Genomic DNA, 19,762 nt, shown 5'->3' with positions numbered 1-19,762 from the left:
GAAGCTTTCCTTACAGACTAGCCAACTCTATAAATTCATAATAAAACATATATAGTGGCCCATGGTGCTTCCCAGTCAGTGATCCCTGCTGGATAAACCCATGAAAACCTTATTTGATCCAGTAAATATGCTGGGTCGGATTTTATTTAAAAAAAGCTTTAAATAGATTGTTTAAGTAATCACTGATCAAAATCGTAATAATAAACCCATACATTCTGGACCCATCCCTTCAGTGAACTTAGGACATCAGTTAACAATAGTGTAAACATGCACTGGGAAAGCTAATAGGTCTGAGTTTAATGCTCTAAAGTAGACGTGTTAACACATTAGAGGGAGATACATGGGAGGGAGCCAGGAGTAGTGGACAGGGAGGATTGTAGTTATGAATTAGTCCATCATGCAGTTCAATGCAAACACTGAAGCGGAGAGGGGAGATTACTCCCAAAGAGCCAAAATCATTAGGTTAGATATTTAGGGGCATATTTAGGAAAAGTGAAACTGCACCTAGTGCAGCGCCACTTTCTTTGTGCCCCTTAGCACCCCCTTAAAGCCACCAAGTGTGTGCCGTATTTAACATACGGCACAACCTGACGGCAGTTAGGGAACCAGCATCAACATTTTGGATTGAATCCTGCAAAGCTCCCAGAGGCCGATTGAAAGCAATGGGAGCCTCATTTTAACGCCTGCTCTTAGGCGTTAAAAATGCTGATCAAAATGACACAAAGAAATCTCTTAGATTTCTTTGCACCATTTTTTCACCCCCCTTGCATACATCATACCTGCCACAGGCATAATGTGGCACAAGGGTTTACAAAGTGGAGCAATGAATGCATTGTGCCACTTTGTAAATTGACCGCAGTGAATTTGGACTCGTTGAGCCACATTAGCATTAAAAAATGACACTAATGTGGTGCAAGGATGTGCTAGGGAATCCTATATATGCCCCATAATCTCCTGTAGGCTGATGCAAGATATGAATAACAAAATGTCAACAAATGGCATCAATAGGATGACTCAAGAAAGTGGGGGACAAAAAAGCCCACTCTGTGTATATTGTTGACCAATGTGCTGCTAAAACTCAGATCTAAAAAAGTGCGGCTAGTATGCATCTATATGGTGTTACTGACCTTTGCCTAGAGAATTCTGACACAAAAATAATTCAGCTTGAAATCAGGTATAGACAATTCAGATGTTATTGTAGGACACAGCCGATATATTTATGTCTGACCGTCAGTGTTTAGGCTAGATTCATGTTCAGCATTCTTATTTGCAAGCAGGGGCTCATTGACTAGTAGTGCTTATTCAGATGCTTAAGATCTGTCACCACCATTCCAGGCTAAGGGCTACGACTCTGGTTTCTCCCATGCCACAGTTCTATTATCACTCAATCATTCCAACTACACATAAGTAGGTCTGGACTTACCAATAGACTGCTTCACCAACGGCAGCATTCATGTTCACTTGGACTGCATAGTCCTAATTATTGCCTGCCTACAAATAACCCAGTTCCAAAGCACTCCAAGGCTGCTACAAGGTGCTATGCAGCACTCAACCAAAAACTCAAATAAACATATTTAAAATATTGCTATCACCTGGTATGAAATTGCATTAATCTTGTTTTGGTACAGTAGTACCACGTTAGGGAAAACGACTGCAGGGGTGTAGGATATTGGGTTCCTGGTTGAGGGAAGTGAAACCACACTTAAACAGCAACCACAATTTCTGTTATGGGAAAGTAATAAGCAACCCCAAATTAACTTGTTGCTAACCCTCTGGTGGCTTGGCATAGAGCATTCAGGTTTAACATAAAAACAATGTGTACAATATTTATGCTGCAAATCAAACAGTAATAAAGTGAAAACACCAACCAAGAAAAATCCTAAGCCAATTTAGAAGCCTAGAGTACAATGGAATAAATTATTTGAGACCAAAACATCAAAAATCCAATAAGTAGAACCGGAGATATGGAATTTTATAGATTTAAGAGAGAACAGTGCTTAGAAGCACAAAGTGTGAACTATGGTTATCTTGTTGTGCCAGACCAGAACAAAGTCATAATTTAAGGCCAAGCGTGATAGAGCACGGGCCCGATACAGGGACCAAATTAGGCCAGCTGCACAAAAATTGCGATATCCTGCAATGAGGATGGGTTGTGCAGCAGCGATTCAGAAGCTGTGGGCTGTGATGTGAGGTCCTAAGTTGTTTTCAAAGACCCAATCAATGGACTCTGGGGATGGGAAGTCCTTCATCTGTGATATGATGTTCAGCAGCAGCTCTGATGAGCTGCGGGCATCGATGCAAGGTTCTGTGTCCGAGATGCTTTACACAGCAGTGTTTCTAATACGGGGCTGTGGAAAGTTGCATTGCACTACGTTGGTTCTGCCCAAAAGTCCACAGCTGGGCTGCCAGAGCACCTTCAGGCCCACTTCCAAGGGTCCAGGGCTTGGGTGGCACCACTTAGGGGGCCAAGACTTACAGAAGACTGAGTTCCAGTGTGGTGTTCAAGGTGACTGGGGTCTTTTCCATCCATGAGGCTCTGACTAGGAGACCAGCCAACTAGCCCTTGAAGTCACTCAGATGGTATGGGTTCAAGATACAAGTCCAATTCTCACTCAGGCAGCAGGTAGCTGGGCAGCAGAGTAGCAGTAACAGTAACAGCAACAGTAACAGTAACAGTCCTTCTTGCAGCATAACACCACAGCAGTCCCTCTGATTCTTCCGCAGGACCAGAGGTGCACTGGAGAGTTGGGTCCAATATTTATATTTGATGCCAGCTTTGAAGTAGGGGAAGGTTCTGGAGGTTTCCACCCACACAGGTCTTTGTACTTTCCTGCCTTCCTGACTTGGCCCCAGTTTGTCAGGGGCATACAAGAGTAATGCCAAACCGTTTGTGAGGTTGTGACAGAGCCTTTGTGATGTGCAAGTGTGGTAGGTGACACCTCCCCCCATCAAGTCAGAGATGGCCCGTCCTTCCAACATCTAGTCCCCCTTTGTGTCAAAGTCTGGGAGCAATACAGAGACCATCTGCCAGTTAAATGTAGTCATGTGATTCAGGATACAGGCTGCAGGCACCAGATGGTTAAGACAAGGAAATGCCAACCCAGACATGGGTCCCGTGCTCACTGCACCACTGGATTCAAGCTAGGCTGGCTGATAAGGGGTGATACCTCAAAACCGATCCCAGGATGTTTGTTTCTGATCCAGGGAGGACCAGGCTTGGCAGTTCGGGCTGGACTGTTCCCATAGGGAGCAGGGTCAAGATTGATTTGCATGTGACTGGGTCCAAACTGGGGTGACGTGGTGTGCAAAAAACAATGGATTAAACTCAGATCTTTATGACCGGAGGTGAATGTTTGTATTGTTCAGCATTCCTTCCACCATCGGTTCTTTTTGCTTTTGTTCCCTAGGTTGGAAGGGTATGCTAAGACGTGGGTCCTGTGCTCACTAAACCACTGGATTCAAGTTAGCTGACTGATTAGAGGTGATACCCCAAAACTGGTCCCAGGATGCTTGTTTCCAGTCCAGTTTGGGCAGGACTGTTCCAACAGGGAGCAGGGTCAAGGCTGATTTGCATATGGCTGGGTCCAAACTGGGGTGGTGTGGTGGGCAAAAAAAAGATGGATTAAATCCTAATCTTTGTGACTGGGGGAGGTAAATGTTTGCATTGTTCAGCATTCCATCCATTATCTGTTCTTTTAAGTTTCTAAAAGTGGCATTTTCAGAATTGTGGCTTAAAATCCGATTTTACCATTAAAGAGGGCTCTAAATTACAGTTCTTTAGGCACCAAGCTTGACATTTCTTCTTGCTCCCAATTGAAAGTTACTACTTTTTAATTGTAATTAGGTGTCTCAATGTCATCCTATGGGAGAGGCAGGCCTTGCAGTGGTGAAAAACGTATTTAAGATTTTTTTCATGTAAAACTTAAAGGTACATGCCCACATTTTTTAATACACTGCACCCTGCCCTATGGGCTGTTTAGGTCCTACCCTGAGGTGACAGATATGTTAAAAAAGGGTTTAGGCCTGGCAAAAGGTTTATTTTGCCAGGTCGAAACTGAAGTTCAAACTTCACACACAGTCTGCAGTGGCAGACCTGAGACATATTTAAGAGGGCTACTTAAGTGGGTGGCACAATAGGTACTGCAGTGCACTAGTAGCATTGAGTTTATAGGCCCTGGGTATTGAGGATTTACAATTAAATTAAATATGCCAATTGGGTATAAGCCAATTCTACCATGTTTAGAGGAGAGAGCACACGCACTGTGGCACTCATTAGTGGTAAAGTACACATAGTCTTAAAAGCCAACAAACTTGTGTTCAGAAAGCAGGAGAGAGAAGTCAAAGTGCATGGGATGACCCTGCAGAAAAGGCTAAGTCCAATTGTGGCATTAGAAGAAATAATATTTACGAGAGGAAGTTATAGGAAGCTTCACATGTCTTTGCTCTGCTCTGCCAAGGAGTGCTTTGCTTGCTTTGCATGCGGGTTGAAGTACACATTAGTGTAACTTTGCACAACTATTCATGTTATACTCAAATCAGTATGTTTCCCTGTTTGAATCCAGCGACAATGGGTGAAGCCATTGTTTTCATTCTCAATGTAAACATTCTTCAATGTTTGTTGTCAGGCATGCCCAGCCGGATGTGATTCTCCATGCCCTTAAACCCAGAGAGTGTTTAACTTCTACTTTTTGTATGTCAGGTTCATTTTGAAATACTGAACCTGCAAATTCTTCCCAGAAACAGCTCTAAGGTTCTTGAATCTGGCACTTGCTGACCCAAATTATAATTGAAGATGGCCCCTATGTTTACAAGCAAACATGAGTGATTTTTCCATTCTAGTCCTCCTTTTGTTTTTGTCAGAAACCACGCCACTGTGGTTTGTGAGTATTATTTCCCAATAACATAACCCAGAGCAATACTGATTACGTTCAGTGAACATGCAATCATGAATAGCATGTCTTAGACTGAGGCTTTAAAATGAAACATATACAGAAACTGTGGATGCAGTGAAGAGAGGTGTGATCGTCACTGTATAAGAGCTTGGATGGTGTTGTTTATTAATACTTCTAGGAGGCACTTTTACAGCGTGCTTTTTCCTCCTCTACCTCAGATCAACCTCACCATTACCTATTTCTTGCTTCAACCTTACAAACCTGAATCTCCCTTCAACCACACCTCAAACTCACTCAGCTCCATTCAAATATATCAAATCCCAAACTAAACTTCAGCTCACCACACATCAACCTTAACTTTACTTTCACAAACCTCAACCTCACATCACATCATCTTCATCTCACTGTCACTGTCACTCCAACCCAACATAACATAACATCCATCTCACTTCAACTTCATTTCATCCTTAATTTAACCCTGCACTCAACTTCAACTCTTTGCCAGCCCCAACCAGAACCTTATTTCAACTTCATCTCAACCTCAACTTTAAACTTACCTCAACTAAACCTTAGCTCCGACCTCAGCTTCTCCTCCACTTCAATCTCACATCCACCACTTCCACTTTATCCTCAGCTCCACCTTACCTTTTCCATAAATTCAACCTCACCTCAACCCTATTGCAACTGTACTTCTCCTGAATCTTAATCTCACTTATTTACAGGCTCACTATCATCTCAATCCACCTCGCCTCAACCTCAGTATCAACCTAAACTCAACCTCACTGCAACTTCTCCTCATTTTAGTGCACCTTAATCTCACCTTAATCTCAATGTCACCTAGCCCTCATTTCTCTCTCCCTTTACTTCCATCACAACCTCCTTCAAAGCACTGCAACCTCCTATCAGTATCATACAAACCTCACCTCAACATAAAATCACACTAAGCTTCAATCTCACCTCACTTCAACCTGATCCTATCTCACCTCACCTCTCCTCAGCTTTAACCTTACCTTTCACATTATCTTTCTTCAACATTATCTCACTCACCTTAATTTCAACCTCTCCTTACATCATTCCAAATTATCCCAAACCCAGCCTCATCCCAACCTTACATCAGTTTCATCCTCACCTGCCCTCATTTTAACCTCATATAACACTCAGCTTCACCCCATATTGACCTCAACTTAATACCAGCTCGAACTTCACCTTCAGCTAAACCTCACTTCAACCTCTTCACCCTTACTGCAACTTAACCTCAACATTAACTTAGCCTCACCCCAATCAGGCATGTCTTCAGCTCAGCCTCACTTGGTCTCTCTTGAACATCAACACCATCTCAATTCAACCTAATTAAGCATCAGCTCAATCTTATATCCTTCTCACTCCCAACATTACCATAACCACACCTAGTCCTCAAACTCATTCTCGGTTCAACTCCAACCTTCCCTTCTCTTCTCCTTCTCTCCTCACCCTGACCTCAGTCATGCTTTCATAGTCCCCAATTTTTCATTTACCTTCCTCACTTTACTTCTATCATTTGTTTACCCTCATCCATGTCCCTACCTCATCACCCTTTGCCTCACTGGTTCATGTCCTTGTGCATTAATATTTAAAAATTATGCCTGGAGCGACCAGGAATTCGCCATATGATTTGTGTTCACTATCCTTGGTCTGCGTTTCTGTATTCTGGAACGCTTTTTTACATTCCCTTTCATTTCTCAACATGTCTTTAACCCCAACCGATATTAAGACATCTGGTAAAATGAAGGCTGGTATGGCACTGCACTCTAATTTACAAATAATGGTAACCAAGCAATGAAAATATGTTTGTCTTTTGTAGCAAGTGTACACACACATATACAGAACATCCATCCATACATTGATATAAAGTATATACGCATGTAGTAGCACATTCTCTCAGGGATACAATGTATCATATTTAGGCGTTCCAAATTGTTTCATGCATGAAAACATACCTCCCACCCAGCCACTGCAGATTAGCATAGCAGTGCTAAAATACTAACTTGACTCTGACGTTTGAATTGGTAGCAAAGCCCAAACCTCCCTTTTCAATATAAATAAATCACCCCTACAGCAGGCCTACCAAGTCCTGCAGAAGGCTGCCATACAATAAAAAGCAGGAAATGTATTTTTATGGGTCCTAACAGTAAAACCCCCAAATTGTCATTTTTACTGCAGAAGACCTGTAATCCCATTGGTGTCTATAGGGTTACATGCTGATAACTCAGCAGTGCTAACTTCTGAATGGGACTGCTACAGTTAATGCTTCAAGGTATCAAATTAATCAACACATTAAACATGCATTGGTGCCCAAGTCAAATTTAAAGTAACTACTGAGTAAAAGCAACTATTAGAAGGTTGCCACTCTCACTCAAGTTTTCCATTGGCCACACACAGATGCTGGTCACAAGGGAGCTTTCTACACTCCTGGGGAGAAGTGTGAACAATTCCCAGTAATAAAAGTGATAGTAGCCTGCCATTGGAAGAGATATCTTCTCCACATAAGGTGTGAGCCCAAAATGGGAGCTCAAAAGGGAAGCTGAATTTGAAGGGCAATTGTGAACACACATGAGAGGGACTGCTCTTTAACTGGGGGAGACAGGTTGGTGTCAGAGCCAGAGATAAGTGACCAGTTGCCAAACCGATTTTTCTAGGGTCAGCTACTAAGCGTCACACACCAAAAGAGGGGTTCTGCCATCTTGGGAGTGGGCAGAATAGCACCCTCTAAGATAGCTAGAAGCCTCACTTAGCAGGAAGTGGTCATCAGGTGGGGGGAAAGCTCCTATTAGTCTATTGGCTAGTGACTGCCTTACCCTGAGGGGATTTTCTAAGCATAAATATGGGGTCCCTGGCATCTTAAGCTCAGATCACATCTGGACTGGAGAGAGGGCTGAAGACGACTGGCCAGCTGTTCCCTGACCCTTGTAAGGGAGGCTGCACTAACTGCTGGACTGCACTTGTTGATCCTTGGACTAGCAAAGAGAGGACTGTGTCTGTGACACTTAGCTCATGGAAAAGTCACTCCAAAGTCCTAGTCAGACAAGATGAACTCCAAGAGTCTGTTGACTAACTTCCTGTTACCCCTGTTACAGCACCAGTGCCACAAAAGCTGAAGTGACCTGTTTGATATGGTCAGTGACTAAAATAGTTTGATCACCACTGACCAGCAACGTACAGTTCAGACGACCAAGTTCTAGTGCTCAAAAGTTGTACCAAGTCTGCCGGACCGGAGAGAGTCACCAAAGTATAGTTTGGTCACCGAGGATGGACACTAGCCTTCACTGGAGACCAGTAATCCTGTGGAAAACAGATTTTTGCTGGGCCTAAGAGGACTTCAAAGACATTGACCCTTGTGGCAAAAGTCATCCAACCTGGACTGAAGAAAAGGAGTAACCCCAGAAAGATGCCCACCAACGCCACAGCATCATCAGCATATTACAGCACCTGTAGCAGTCTATATCCCGTGCACCAGAACCACTCCACTGGAGTCTTGGGTGATTTGCCTATATCATCAGGAGCTGAGCTTGTGAATGCTTTGGTGTCAAAGTAACTATGTCACAACAATCCTTATTGGCCCCCTTGACCTTCTTCCTGATGTGTAGTTGCTGAATCAGGGGTGGGTAGCTGAACAAAACTCTTTAAAAGGTTTACAAGGTTTCAAAACTTTGCAGTTGACAATGCTTGTTCGTGCTTTTGAGAAAAAAGCTGAGATTTATGAGTTCCTTAAAAATCTATATCTCCAGAACAGTCTGGTGGATGTGTACATTTTGGGTCTAAAAATTAATAAAAATATAATCTATTTTTATAAATTGGTGTCATATTTCCTTTGTGTTGCATGACTTTCTCATTCTGTTGTTTTAGTAGTTCTAGGTGCTTTATACTTGTTCCTTTATGTAAGCCTGTCAGCTTGAAGTCACAGGTACCTAGGTTTGAGCTAAGGTTTAGCAAATAAGTGTGACTGGGCCAAGTTGGTTTTGTGAGTGTATTTCACTGTGAGGTCGCACAGGTAGACCATATACTACACCACGATGCTTCACACTGGGGAAGCTCTTATTGTTGCTGCATTTGCCGAGCTTTTGCTGTTTGTGTTGATGGTAGCTGACAAACTTATTTCACCCTAAAAAACTCCAAATAATTGGCATTTTAAATGAAGGTGTTGATAGCTCTGCCTTGGATTCTCCTTCTAAACATTGTTGCCTTTCTGTAACATTGAACACAGACCCAGATAAAGTTTCCTGAAAAAACGTTAACTCTTTGTATTCAGACCCCATCTTAGACATGGATGGAAGTCTGGCATTTGTACACTGTCTGGAATCTTCCAATGTCAAATAATAAAGTGTTTTCAAGAACAAGCACAGAGACTAAAATGTGATAAGACTCTGACATTTCTGTTCAATTCATAAACAATATATTTCCAGTTCGCACATTAACTTACAACTTATTCACTTTAAACACAGGGCCTACTGAAAGAAAGACCTAGCACATAATATGCACACAGTCAAAGGATGCAAACTCATTGAAGCAATGTCTGTATGTGCGCACTTAGTCTTGAAGATAGGCAAAATACAACAGAGCTTTTCTTATTTTGAGTAAGTCAGATTGCTTATTTATCCGTAGTGATCAGAGTTTCAAGAGTGCACATCTTTAAAAGATAAAGCTCTACCACACTCCCACTTTATTTGCATTGGGGATCAGCAGCTTTTTAGAGCCCGCAGAACCCAAAAATCAGGCAGGGTGGTAAGTCTACATCGATCAAACAACAAATAGACAGTCTTGTGGTTCAAGCATGGAAATGTGCATTTACTAAGTTAAACAACTGGGAGCCAGTGGAGGGAAACAAGGCTGGGCAGACATGGTTAGACTGCCTCAATGCTAGTAAAATCTTACTTCTGTGGCATATATCAACAACAACTTAAATGATTTGCCATCTTACATAGACCAGAACAGATATGACATTTGAAGACGTCTTAGGAAGTTTGTAGATACAATATAGGTTAGGCTATTGGCAGAGAGTAGTAGACTTTCTACAAAATAAGCAACCCACTCTCAAAGCTTAGGCCTATGTAACTGAACATGTCTAACAAAGCAACCATGCTAATGCTTTTCCAAAGTGTATCACAAAGAGTGGCTAAGCAAAATATTTTCTAATAGTGTGAGGGGGAAATGTAAGTGGTTCAGGTAAGGTATTTCCCAATGCAGAATGTCTCGTAATTAAAGATTTTTGTTTTGGAGATCAGTGGCCTAAGAGTGATGATCATTCATGTATTGTAAGGATGTTTCATTTAGCATTAAAGGAACGAGTGACCCAGATGTGTCATTATGGTTCCTGTCCTCTCTTTGAAAAATGCGGGTTTAGAGTCTTAGATGGGTGTAAACATTTCGAGGTGATGTAACCTGTGGATACTTTTCCACCGTCCTTATAACACAATTAAATGCAGACATTTATTTGTCAGGGTGGTCCGTTGTGGTCTGGTTGCCGACCACACTTTGAGGAATGAGCTGCAGAGAATATCTTGATTCCAAGGTTTAGCTGAAGCACGGCATCCTTGAAAATGTTGAAGGCCTGCCTATGGGCTCACTAATCCTGCACTGATTATAATTTTCTGACTGCGATGGACCGCTCTGATAAGATTTTGTGTTCACAATTTTACAGTACAGATACTTCCATATGAGAGTATCTAAAGCTTTCTTTGCCTTCAACTCAATTTCACATACAGCACAGTGTTTTTATAGACTTGAGAAAACCCCAGGCCTAAATGCCACTGAAGGTGAGAAATATATGTTGGTTGTTATATTTCCTAATATGTCCTTTGAAGCATAAGTTGAGTCTTACACATGGATAATGTGAATTGCAAAAGAAAAAAAAGAAAAAAGAATAAGTAAACGATAAAATGTATCTCACAGACACTTCCATGAAGCCTACAACATCTGTTTCTCAACTGCTCTTTTTCTTGTCTTTTACTAATTAAACAAGAGTTGCTATTTTGAAACTGATGGCCTGAACACAAAGGTAACACACTTTTGAGTATGTTTACACTTTTAGTAAGTTTACTACTTTTTGACATTCACAAACTGCACTTTTGTAGTAAGAGGCATACGTGTATGGGAATACATTCCCAGCATTAATTTTAAAGAATCAAACCAAGTGTGTTTTATGTATTACTACTAACTGTGGAGTATTCCTAAGCGGTCTGACAGGCTTTCTTTCCCTGAATTCTTGCAAAAGTTTAGGCATGGAATTTTGTGATTTTGTTTCACAAAATACTTACAGATTCACTTCTCACTTTAGTTACAGTCCATTAGGGAACTATACTTTTGTTCTTAAGATTTCAGTAGACATTTCCAATTAATGGCTTCCATTCATTAAATCTCATTAGGTATTTTCCCAGATTCCTTAAAAAATGGGTAGGTTCTACCAAGTTCAAAGAAGCACCTCCTCAACCCTAAAGACATGAAGAGCACCAGGTCATCATGGCCCTGCCATGTTTGTGCATTCCCCTTGAAAGGTGTGGAGCAAATCAATTTCACCTTACCTGGCGCCTATGGGTTTAATTCTATGTTTAATATTATTTAAGTGCAAGACAGTACTATTTTATTGGGTTCAAAAGAGTTGATATTGGCATTTTGTGCTTCTAGATATCTCCTCAACATTGACACAAACTATCAGGGGGTATTGAGTTATATCATAACTGCCTGCATGTAGAAGGAGACTGAATCCTGTTGCACTTATCTTTCTGCCTGAGAGAACACACCCATTAAATTCAGATTGGACACTCCAAGTGAGAGCTCTTCACACATTGTGGGAGTGTTTTTGATAACAAACCTGTCAGCTCAGACATTAATGTTAAAACTAATGTAGATATGGTGGGAGATTTTGTGACTAGGTTGCATGCTACTATTAGCCAACATTCCCTCAAAGACCAGCCGTATCTTAAGGTCATGTACGTAGGTGAATTCTCCACATTATGGACTTTTCATGGTGTCAATAATTGCCTGGTGTCTCTGCATGCTTTAAAATTTAATCCTACAAAACAGAGATTCTCCTTACATTTTTCTCACATTCAGGGAATGGCTATCTAAGTGTTTAACGCTTTTCCTTACTGTGCAACTAAACCTTAACTAAGACTGATTTAATTGATTTAAATCATAACTTTAAATCTCATATCTCAGTTGCCTTCAGATCTTATTGTTTTCTTAGGAAAATGAAAATGTCTTCCTCTTTCTGGCTCTAGCTGTCTGTCCGCTGGTTCCACAGCTTCTGCTCTTTCTTTCTCAAAAGTATTCTTCAATCTCTGCTTGCATCATTACAAGCCTCCAAATGTTGCAAGAAATCACCCCTACTTGTGTTCAGTTGCAGATGTCCGAACAACACATCTTCATGGATTATCTGCGATGATGTTACAGTCAAACAACATTCTTAGCATGATAATAAATGGCAGCTATCTGGAGCTCAAAGACTGTCATAATCTATTGAGACTGATATTCCCAAAATGTAAGAGTTTCAAGGTGACTGATTTAGCCTTTTAGAAGTGATGCCAAGATCTCAGAACTTTACACACGTCAAGGTATGTCTCCTCCCTACTCTACTGAGCTTTTGGGAGACTTTGTTTACTCATTTTTCAAAAAAAAAATTCGATCATATTTCTGTAAGGGATCCTTTTTCACAATTTCTGCGAATTTAATTTCAAATTGCACTTGTCACTTTTCATTACTTTTTCCTTTTCTCGTTCATTGTGCTTGGTTGAGAATAACTTCTCCTCTCTTACTTACTATTTTTATTGTGTGTGTATTTCTTTAAATTAGTCCCACAGCACCCTGTACCTGCAGGGGTAAGTGTTGCGCTCTTTCACAAGTGCAAATAATAAAAAAGTTAATAAATTCATATTGTCCAAAGAGGTTGTGTGAGACTGTGCAGACAACCCATACTCCATACTGAGCCTTTGAATCTGAGACGAGTATTTTACAAGGATACCACTATGGAATGTAATCCAGACAGACAGTTGTTTTAGTTCTAAAATGTCTCATAGCAAAGCTCAGTTCAGCATATAATCCAATCGTTAATTATTTGTCTCGTCACATCAACTCCTTGTAGGTTCCCATGTATAGATTGAAGTAATTTGAGAACACCAAAGTTAGTATTCAAATCCACTCAATCAAGTGAAATATTTATTCTGTTTTGGAAAGTAAAATTATGTGACTGTTGTGGAACTCTGAATAGAAGGCTTGACACAAAGAATATGCCTAGGTGCTCAAAGAAAATCATAACGTAATTCTATGGGCCAGATTTATAAGGCCCTAGCGCCACCAAGGGTCACTTTTTGTGGCGCTCCGGTGGCGCTAACCCCTTTTCCATATTTACAAGGAAGTGTAATGCCACTTTTTGTGGCTTTACACCTTCTTGTAAATCTGGGCCCCCCGACCCAAGTTTCAGTGTCAGAGGGGCGTGCAATGGGATGTTGGCGTTCCACCACAACACCCATTGCTTTTGCCGCTGTCCCAGATTTACAAGAAAATCAAAATTTGAGGCAGTGTCAAAATCTAACGCCACCCCATGGGTGGCACTAGAATGGCACAATAAGAAGAAATACTTTTATTTCTCCTATTTTTTCTTTTTCCTGCAGCACACATAGAAGAAGCAAAATGCCATAAATGATTGTTTATGTGCAGGAAGGGATGCCTTCCTGCACATAAACAATCACACCCCTCAACAGAGATACTCTTGCACTATGGTGCAAGGATGCCTGCGTTGGCGCAGGCAGCTTAATTTAGGGCAGGCACAGGGGGAAACGCAGTGGTGTGCCGTATTCGAAAATATGGTGCATCCCTGCGTTTCAAAACTGGCGAATTATGGCGCTGCTAATTTTGGCGTAGCACCATGTTGTGCCAGTTTCTTGTAAATCTAGCCCTACGTCTGGTATTTAAGGACATTTTTGTCCTTAGCTCAATCTATTTACAACGTGAGATGTGGTGGTAGGCCTCTAACATGAGCGCAAAGACATATGATCACAACACGTTGACTGTTCCAAGATCTAGATTTGTAGCAAGAGCCAATATGAGTATTGTTACCTAGAGCCCTACACTTCTTTCGTTAAGATAAAAGTCATCTTTGAAATGTTTTTAAATTGCCTAAAACTGGGCCCTTCTGAATAATTAAATACTGCAGCTATACAGTCTTACCTCTAGTCACTTTTCTCGATTGTCTTTGATGCTGCTTTTTGATTCTGCTATGATTTCATTGTTATTACATACGGGGCACATGTTTTCAATGCTTTATTCTTTTATCGTGATTCAGTTCATGTCTTAATGGTTGATTTATTGAGACATGAACGGTAACGTAGAGATTTATATACAATATTACTTGTAAAGTCTGTTTTTCTGTGCAGAAGACCAATTTGATTGTTCGCGTGCTCTTGTCAAAAAGAATGCAAATACATGTATCATGTGGAATTTGTACTTCAACAAGTAGGACATGTGGCAAAAGATCCAGAGCCTGGTAATGTATAACACTCCACTCTGTATAACTATCAGAATGACAATGCATGGGTACTCCTTTCTCCTACAAACTGGAGACTTACAGTAAATCTTCAGATTATTTTTAAAAAAAGGACATTGCTGCCGGTGGTGAGGGATGTCAATTTCCCACTGGCTGAGAACAAGTCTTCGAACCTTACTGAAGTTCTACTGTCCTGCCCAATTGATACTGTCCTTTTGACTAGGATTCGTGCAACCAAAACATGGTAACCAGAAATGTAGACACAACTGCTAGAGGACCTCTCTCACCTCTGACCAGAGAAAGGATGGGGCTGCCTGAAGCATCAACTGCTACAAATTCAAGTAATCTGGATGATAACTCTATCAGGCAAGTACACATACTCCCTGCATTGACTTCTATTCTTTTGTTTTGTTGTCCTCTGGTTCTGTTTTGTTGCAGTCGTCCAGCATCCAAGTTTCCTGGGCACCTGCAGAATTGAGGAGTGCCCTAGTGGTTCCGCATAAGAGCAGTTTTCGTGATTGAGATAAAGTAAAAAGGTTCATCAATAAGGTCCCATTAATGACAAAGTTGCAAAACCTAATTGAAACAAACTGGTATTTATCTACGAATGAGAATATCTGTTCTGTGAACACTAGTGAGGAATATTGCACATGTAAATGTCACACTTTCACCCCAGGAGAAGTTAGTGCATCTGTTACACATTCTAACACTGATTCTAGTTAACTACAATATACCCCTAATGTTCCAACTCTCCGATCAAAATCCTGGACCTACTCACCAGACTCGTGGCACCCAAAATCCTGGCTTTTTTTCTCCAGGTTTCAGTTTTAAGTTCAGATTTTTGGAAACGCTGACATTTATTCTGAATATGCCATGGCAGTCTTCCTACAGAAAACATCCAGAAAGACAGAGAGAAGGGTTTACAACATAGAGCAAATTCAATTACATTTGAACACAAATATAAAAATATATGCTTTCCTCTATGATGAAAGCAAATGTATTTTTTTAAGTTTGCTGTAAACCAAATCAAGGGTAATCTTCATTGAATGACAACACCAATGTCTTGTTATGCTTTTTATGGAAGTGATATTTTTTTGCAAAACATCTAGCTACAAGATGGCCATCTTCAGACCCTACTTCAAACACTGGCAACTATTTCCCTACTAACAAGATCAAAGGTATCGGGTTGTTCTTCGTAATTAGGTTTTACACAATGCGTAATTGTGGCTCATAGATGTTTCCTCCAGTATAATACTCAAAACATAAGTGACCGATGCTTGTGGCACTGGCTGCAGAGATCTGTGTGCCACCTGAAATTAACAGGTTAGGATATCAGAATAGCTGACTCATTCTCTCAACCTTCTGGGTTATTGAAATGAGATATAGAATCACATTTTATTTACAGTGACTCCATAACATCGAATGGTTAATGTAATATAGAAACACATCAACATTGTTGTTTATTATTGTTATGTATGGGTCTCAGTGCGAGCCTCAAGTACAGACAAAATATTTTACATGTTTTTTCATTGCTATGACGTAACAGAGGGGGCAACAAAAGTTGTCATGTCTTAAAAGAATTCGAGCCTGCTCTAACAGGTCACTTGGATATTTAGTGCAGTACTGGCTCTCTACTCTTGTGTAGGGCAGATGGTCCATCTTCGGTGGACGTAAGGGTGGGATGGCACAGAGGATGTTGGGGTGGGCGGCTGGAGGACAGAGTTTTTTATTTGGTTCAGGGAGGAGATAGCATGTTATGTATGGCTACTTATTAGTCCTTTACCCCTGTGTAGCAGCTGACTGCAGGGGCAGATGTGTTGAATGTGCAATACTATATATCCATAGCTTGCAACAGCAGCTGTGGCCCTATAAAAATGTCCCATCACTTCATACCTTCTTCAAATACCGCTAAATATAATTGGATGTGACATAGGTTGGTCCAGTGCTGTTTGCTAATGTCTTTTGAACCTTAAGGAGAGGGGCTTTAGGCATCTTAGAGAATGTTGGATACATCTAGAAAATAAATAAAAGGGTGCATTGTCTCGTCCTCATAAAATCAAAAGGTTGTCTGGCACACTTAAACGTATTAAATGTCCCCAAATGCTGTCAACAATCATTTAAGACCATGATATCAGATGTATAGTGGTGCTTCTGAACAGAAAATATTTGTTTAAGTAAGACATATGTGGTGTGTGCACATCTTCAAAGAAAGTGGAGAGTAATGGGACAGATAAGAAACAATGCCTTCTGAGGCACATGGCCTTCTAGCTAGCCAAAATGGTGCCTTCAACATGGGGGTCTTTGTCCATTCTCCTAAATCGCCTTCATCAAAATTGAAATGCATCTGATCAAAAGTAACAAAAATCAGGATTGTGGAGATGAAAGAAGTCTGGAAGAAAATGGCTCTTACTGAATATGGTGAATACAGAAGAACCCTCAGGCAAAGCGAAACCGTAAATGGCACATTCCCGCCTTTTATCAGTATGAAGTCCCGAGACATATTAAGAAACTGATATGTAGGATAATGAGAAGAGGACTAATTGAGAAATATAAAAATTAAAAGTTAAATTACTGACCCTGAAACCTTGGCATTCAGTTTGGAGGCCATTCACTTTGATATCTTGTCCACTTGCATACAATGAAGATTGCATTTGACATTGGGAAGAAAAGGGGAAAGGAGGACAAATTTGTTGATTTTCTTGGAGAGTTCTAAACAACATCAAAATGAATCCATACACTAGAAGGGTAGCTCTAGGATGGAGATGTAGAACCATTTATTGGAAGAAGAGGTATCAAACTTTATTGGCACCTTTTCTATATCAAAGTCTAGTACATCCAAAAAGTCAGATGATAATTAGCTACTGGTGTTAATGTGTCTCAAAATTCTATTCTTGCCACTCAGTATTCCATTTTTCTAGAATCCATTGTGGATGATTGTACCTCGTTGAACGTCCACTGCTAAGCTTAAGGCTAGTTTTTGACAAATATTGACAATTTTAATATGGATCAGAAATTAGCCTATAGCTGTCTAGATCTTGGGCATTGTAATCCATGTTGTGCTATTATTACGGTGACTGCATAAGCCACAGATATATGTACTATGTCATTTTTAGGTCAAGCATAGCAGCACGCAAGCTCTGCTTTTCCGACGTGTTGGTATGTATCTGGGCTTTTAACCACACCCACTGCACGCCCATCACCATCACTCGTTCATGGGCTTGCCTTATAAAAATCCTTTGTTTTTGTTGGTAACAGCTTTACGTTCGTCCCCCCTCAGGGTGGTTTTGTTACCGCCTTGGCCATCGACCCTGTTACATGGATAAATGCACTATTGTCGATAAATTTGACTGCAAGCGAACTTCTTGTTTTCTACGTTATCAAGCTCTCCAGAGTGCTTATGTTTTCAGGGTCTCCCATATCACCGTTCATGTTTTTTATTTTCCCTTCCAATCTCCTTCCCCGTGTTACTTTTCTCCTCTCACCCCGGTCCCTGTTTCATCTTATCCTCAAACCCACCCTCCCCACTTATCTCCCTCCACCCACCCTTGTGTGTGTTTCATCTCTCCCATTCGCTGGTCCCTGTTCTTTCTCTTATTGCCTTTCCTCGCCCTTTGTTTTGACTGCATGTCCTTTTGCTAGGCTCTTGGTCTGGAACTTTTGATGTGGGTGCAAGTCTGACATGGCTCTACAGGCAGCCCTTCTGTATCCCGGGTTTTTCAGATCTCTTCCTACCCTGCAGGAGCAGTGCTCCCCGGCAGGACAGAGAATGTTCACCTGCACCACACACAGGCGCTTTCTTTGCATCCACATTCTGGTAGTTTGTCCACTTTTACCTCCTCCATGGTACATTCCCCACCTGTCTCATCATCTCATGGCCACACTAACTGCACTCACCATCTTATGGTCTGTCTCTCCTTTAGTCTCTTGACATGAAAATCACGTCTTTGACCAGACACTTCGCTCCCTCTCACAGAACCTTTCCTTGGACGAAAATCAAATTGAGCAGTTCAAATATAGCTGTTGGTTTGTGGACGCTGTTGCAGTAATATGTATTTATAAAACGGTACCTAAGTGGTCAATTGGAAGGCTGATAAGGGCTCTCTGGTTATTTCATTTTTTTTGCTTCATGCATTCCATATCATCCAATGATTTCGAAACCCCCAAAAAATGACATTTTGTCTTTCGGGCACTACCTTTCACCTTGCAATTAATCCTTTTGGTCTTCTCTTTTGGGCATTTGTGGTTGCTCCAGAGTCCAGTCGCCTTAAGTGGCTGTACACTACCTGGGCCAAGATTTCACCTAATTAATAGCAGATTATTAACCTGATACAGCAATAAGTCGCTGGCAGACGACTAGTCAAGCTTTGCCAAACTCCACCTTTTTAGTAACGTGATCCATTTGAGGTATGAACTGTGGCCAAGTCAAACCTGCGCTTGTGCTTACCAAAAATAAATAAACATGATAGCGCAAACATAGAGTGGATTACTTAAACTTGGATTTTGAGCAGTCGCCACAATAAAGAGAGACGATTTTTCGTTGAGACGCGGAACGTTAGAACAAATACATATATCCTTTATTTACTTTAGGAAAAAATGCAATGGTCTTTCATTCTTTCTGTCTCTGTTTTGTCTTTGTGGCTCATGACTGCTTGCTTAAATTAAAAAATTAAAAAAAAATTGTGTCACAGTGGTCCTAACCTTAAGACCTCTTCACTATCACTCAGCTCCGACAGTCTTAGCAACAAAATGCATTTTCTAGGTTATAGGCGACGTAGGGTGAAGTATATAGAACGGACCCATATCACCTGTAAATACACTTAGGTGAAAATACAGCACTGTGCAAAGTACGAGATCCTGTGCGTTTCACAGCTCAGCGAGCACATTTACCTTGTTTAACTCAATTTTCCAGTCTTCTCGTTTTGTTGTTACAAGAAATATTTTGCACTCTCCCAATACATGTTTTTCATCATTTAGCAATAGTTCAAACCCAGTTGAAGCACAGAAGGCGCTCATCCTTCAGGGGATGCAAAAGAGGAGGTGTGATTATGCACTAGGGTTATATATATTCTTTTCAGGTCGAGCGCACAAGCACTTTGACCTGTTGTAAGTATTGTGGGCTTTTAACCACACTCACCTCACGCCCATCACGTTCACTCGTTCGTGGGCATGCCTTTCAAAAATCCTTTGTTATCATTGGTAAATACATTCCGTTTGTCCCTTCTTAGGGAGGTTTTGTTACCGCTTTGAAGACTGACCTTTTTACTTGGATAATTGCACGACTGCCAATAAGTTTGAAGGGATAACTCTGTAATAAAATGAATGATTTTGGTTTAGTTAATTTGGGAGTTTTGAGGAG

At 41.0% G+C, this 19,762-nt stretch overlaps 1 protein-coding gene across 1 annotated transcript in view; it reads right to left on the bottom strand.

Moving 5' to 3' along the window:
- NALCN (sodium leak channel, non-selective) overlaps positions 1-19,762 on the bottom strand; it is a 2,264,872-nt gene that overhangs the window by 183,488 nt on the left and 2,061,622 nt on the right. The window contains exon 27 of the mRNA XM_069205064.1: positions 15,185-15,291. Within this exon, the coding sequence (XP_069061165.1) occupies positions 15,185-15,291 (107 nt within the window). The remainder of the gene's footprint in view (positions 1-15,184; positions 15,292-19,762) is intronic.

The sequence above is a fragment of the Pleurodeles waltl genome, chromosome 8, assembly GCF_031143425.1.
Source record: "Pleurodeles waltl isolate 20211129_DDA chromosome 8, aPleWal1.hap1.20221129, whole genome shotgun sequence".
In the NCBI taxonomy this organism is placed as follows: Eukaryota; Metazoa; Chordata; class Amphibia; order Caudata; family Salamandridae; genus Pleurodeles; species Pleurodeles waltl.
This window is presented reverse-complemented; position numbering and strand designations above follow the sequence as displayed.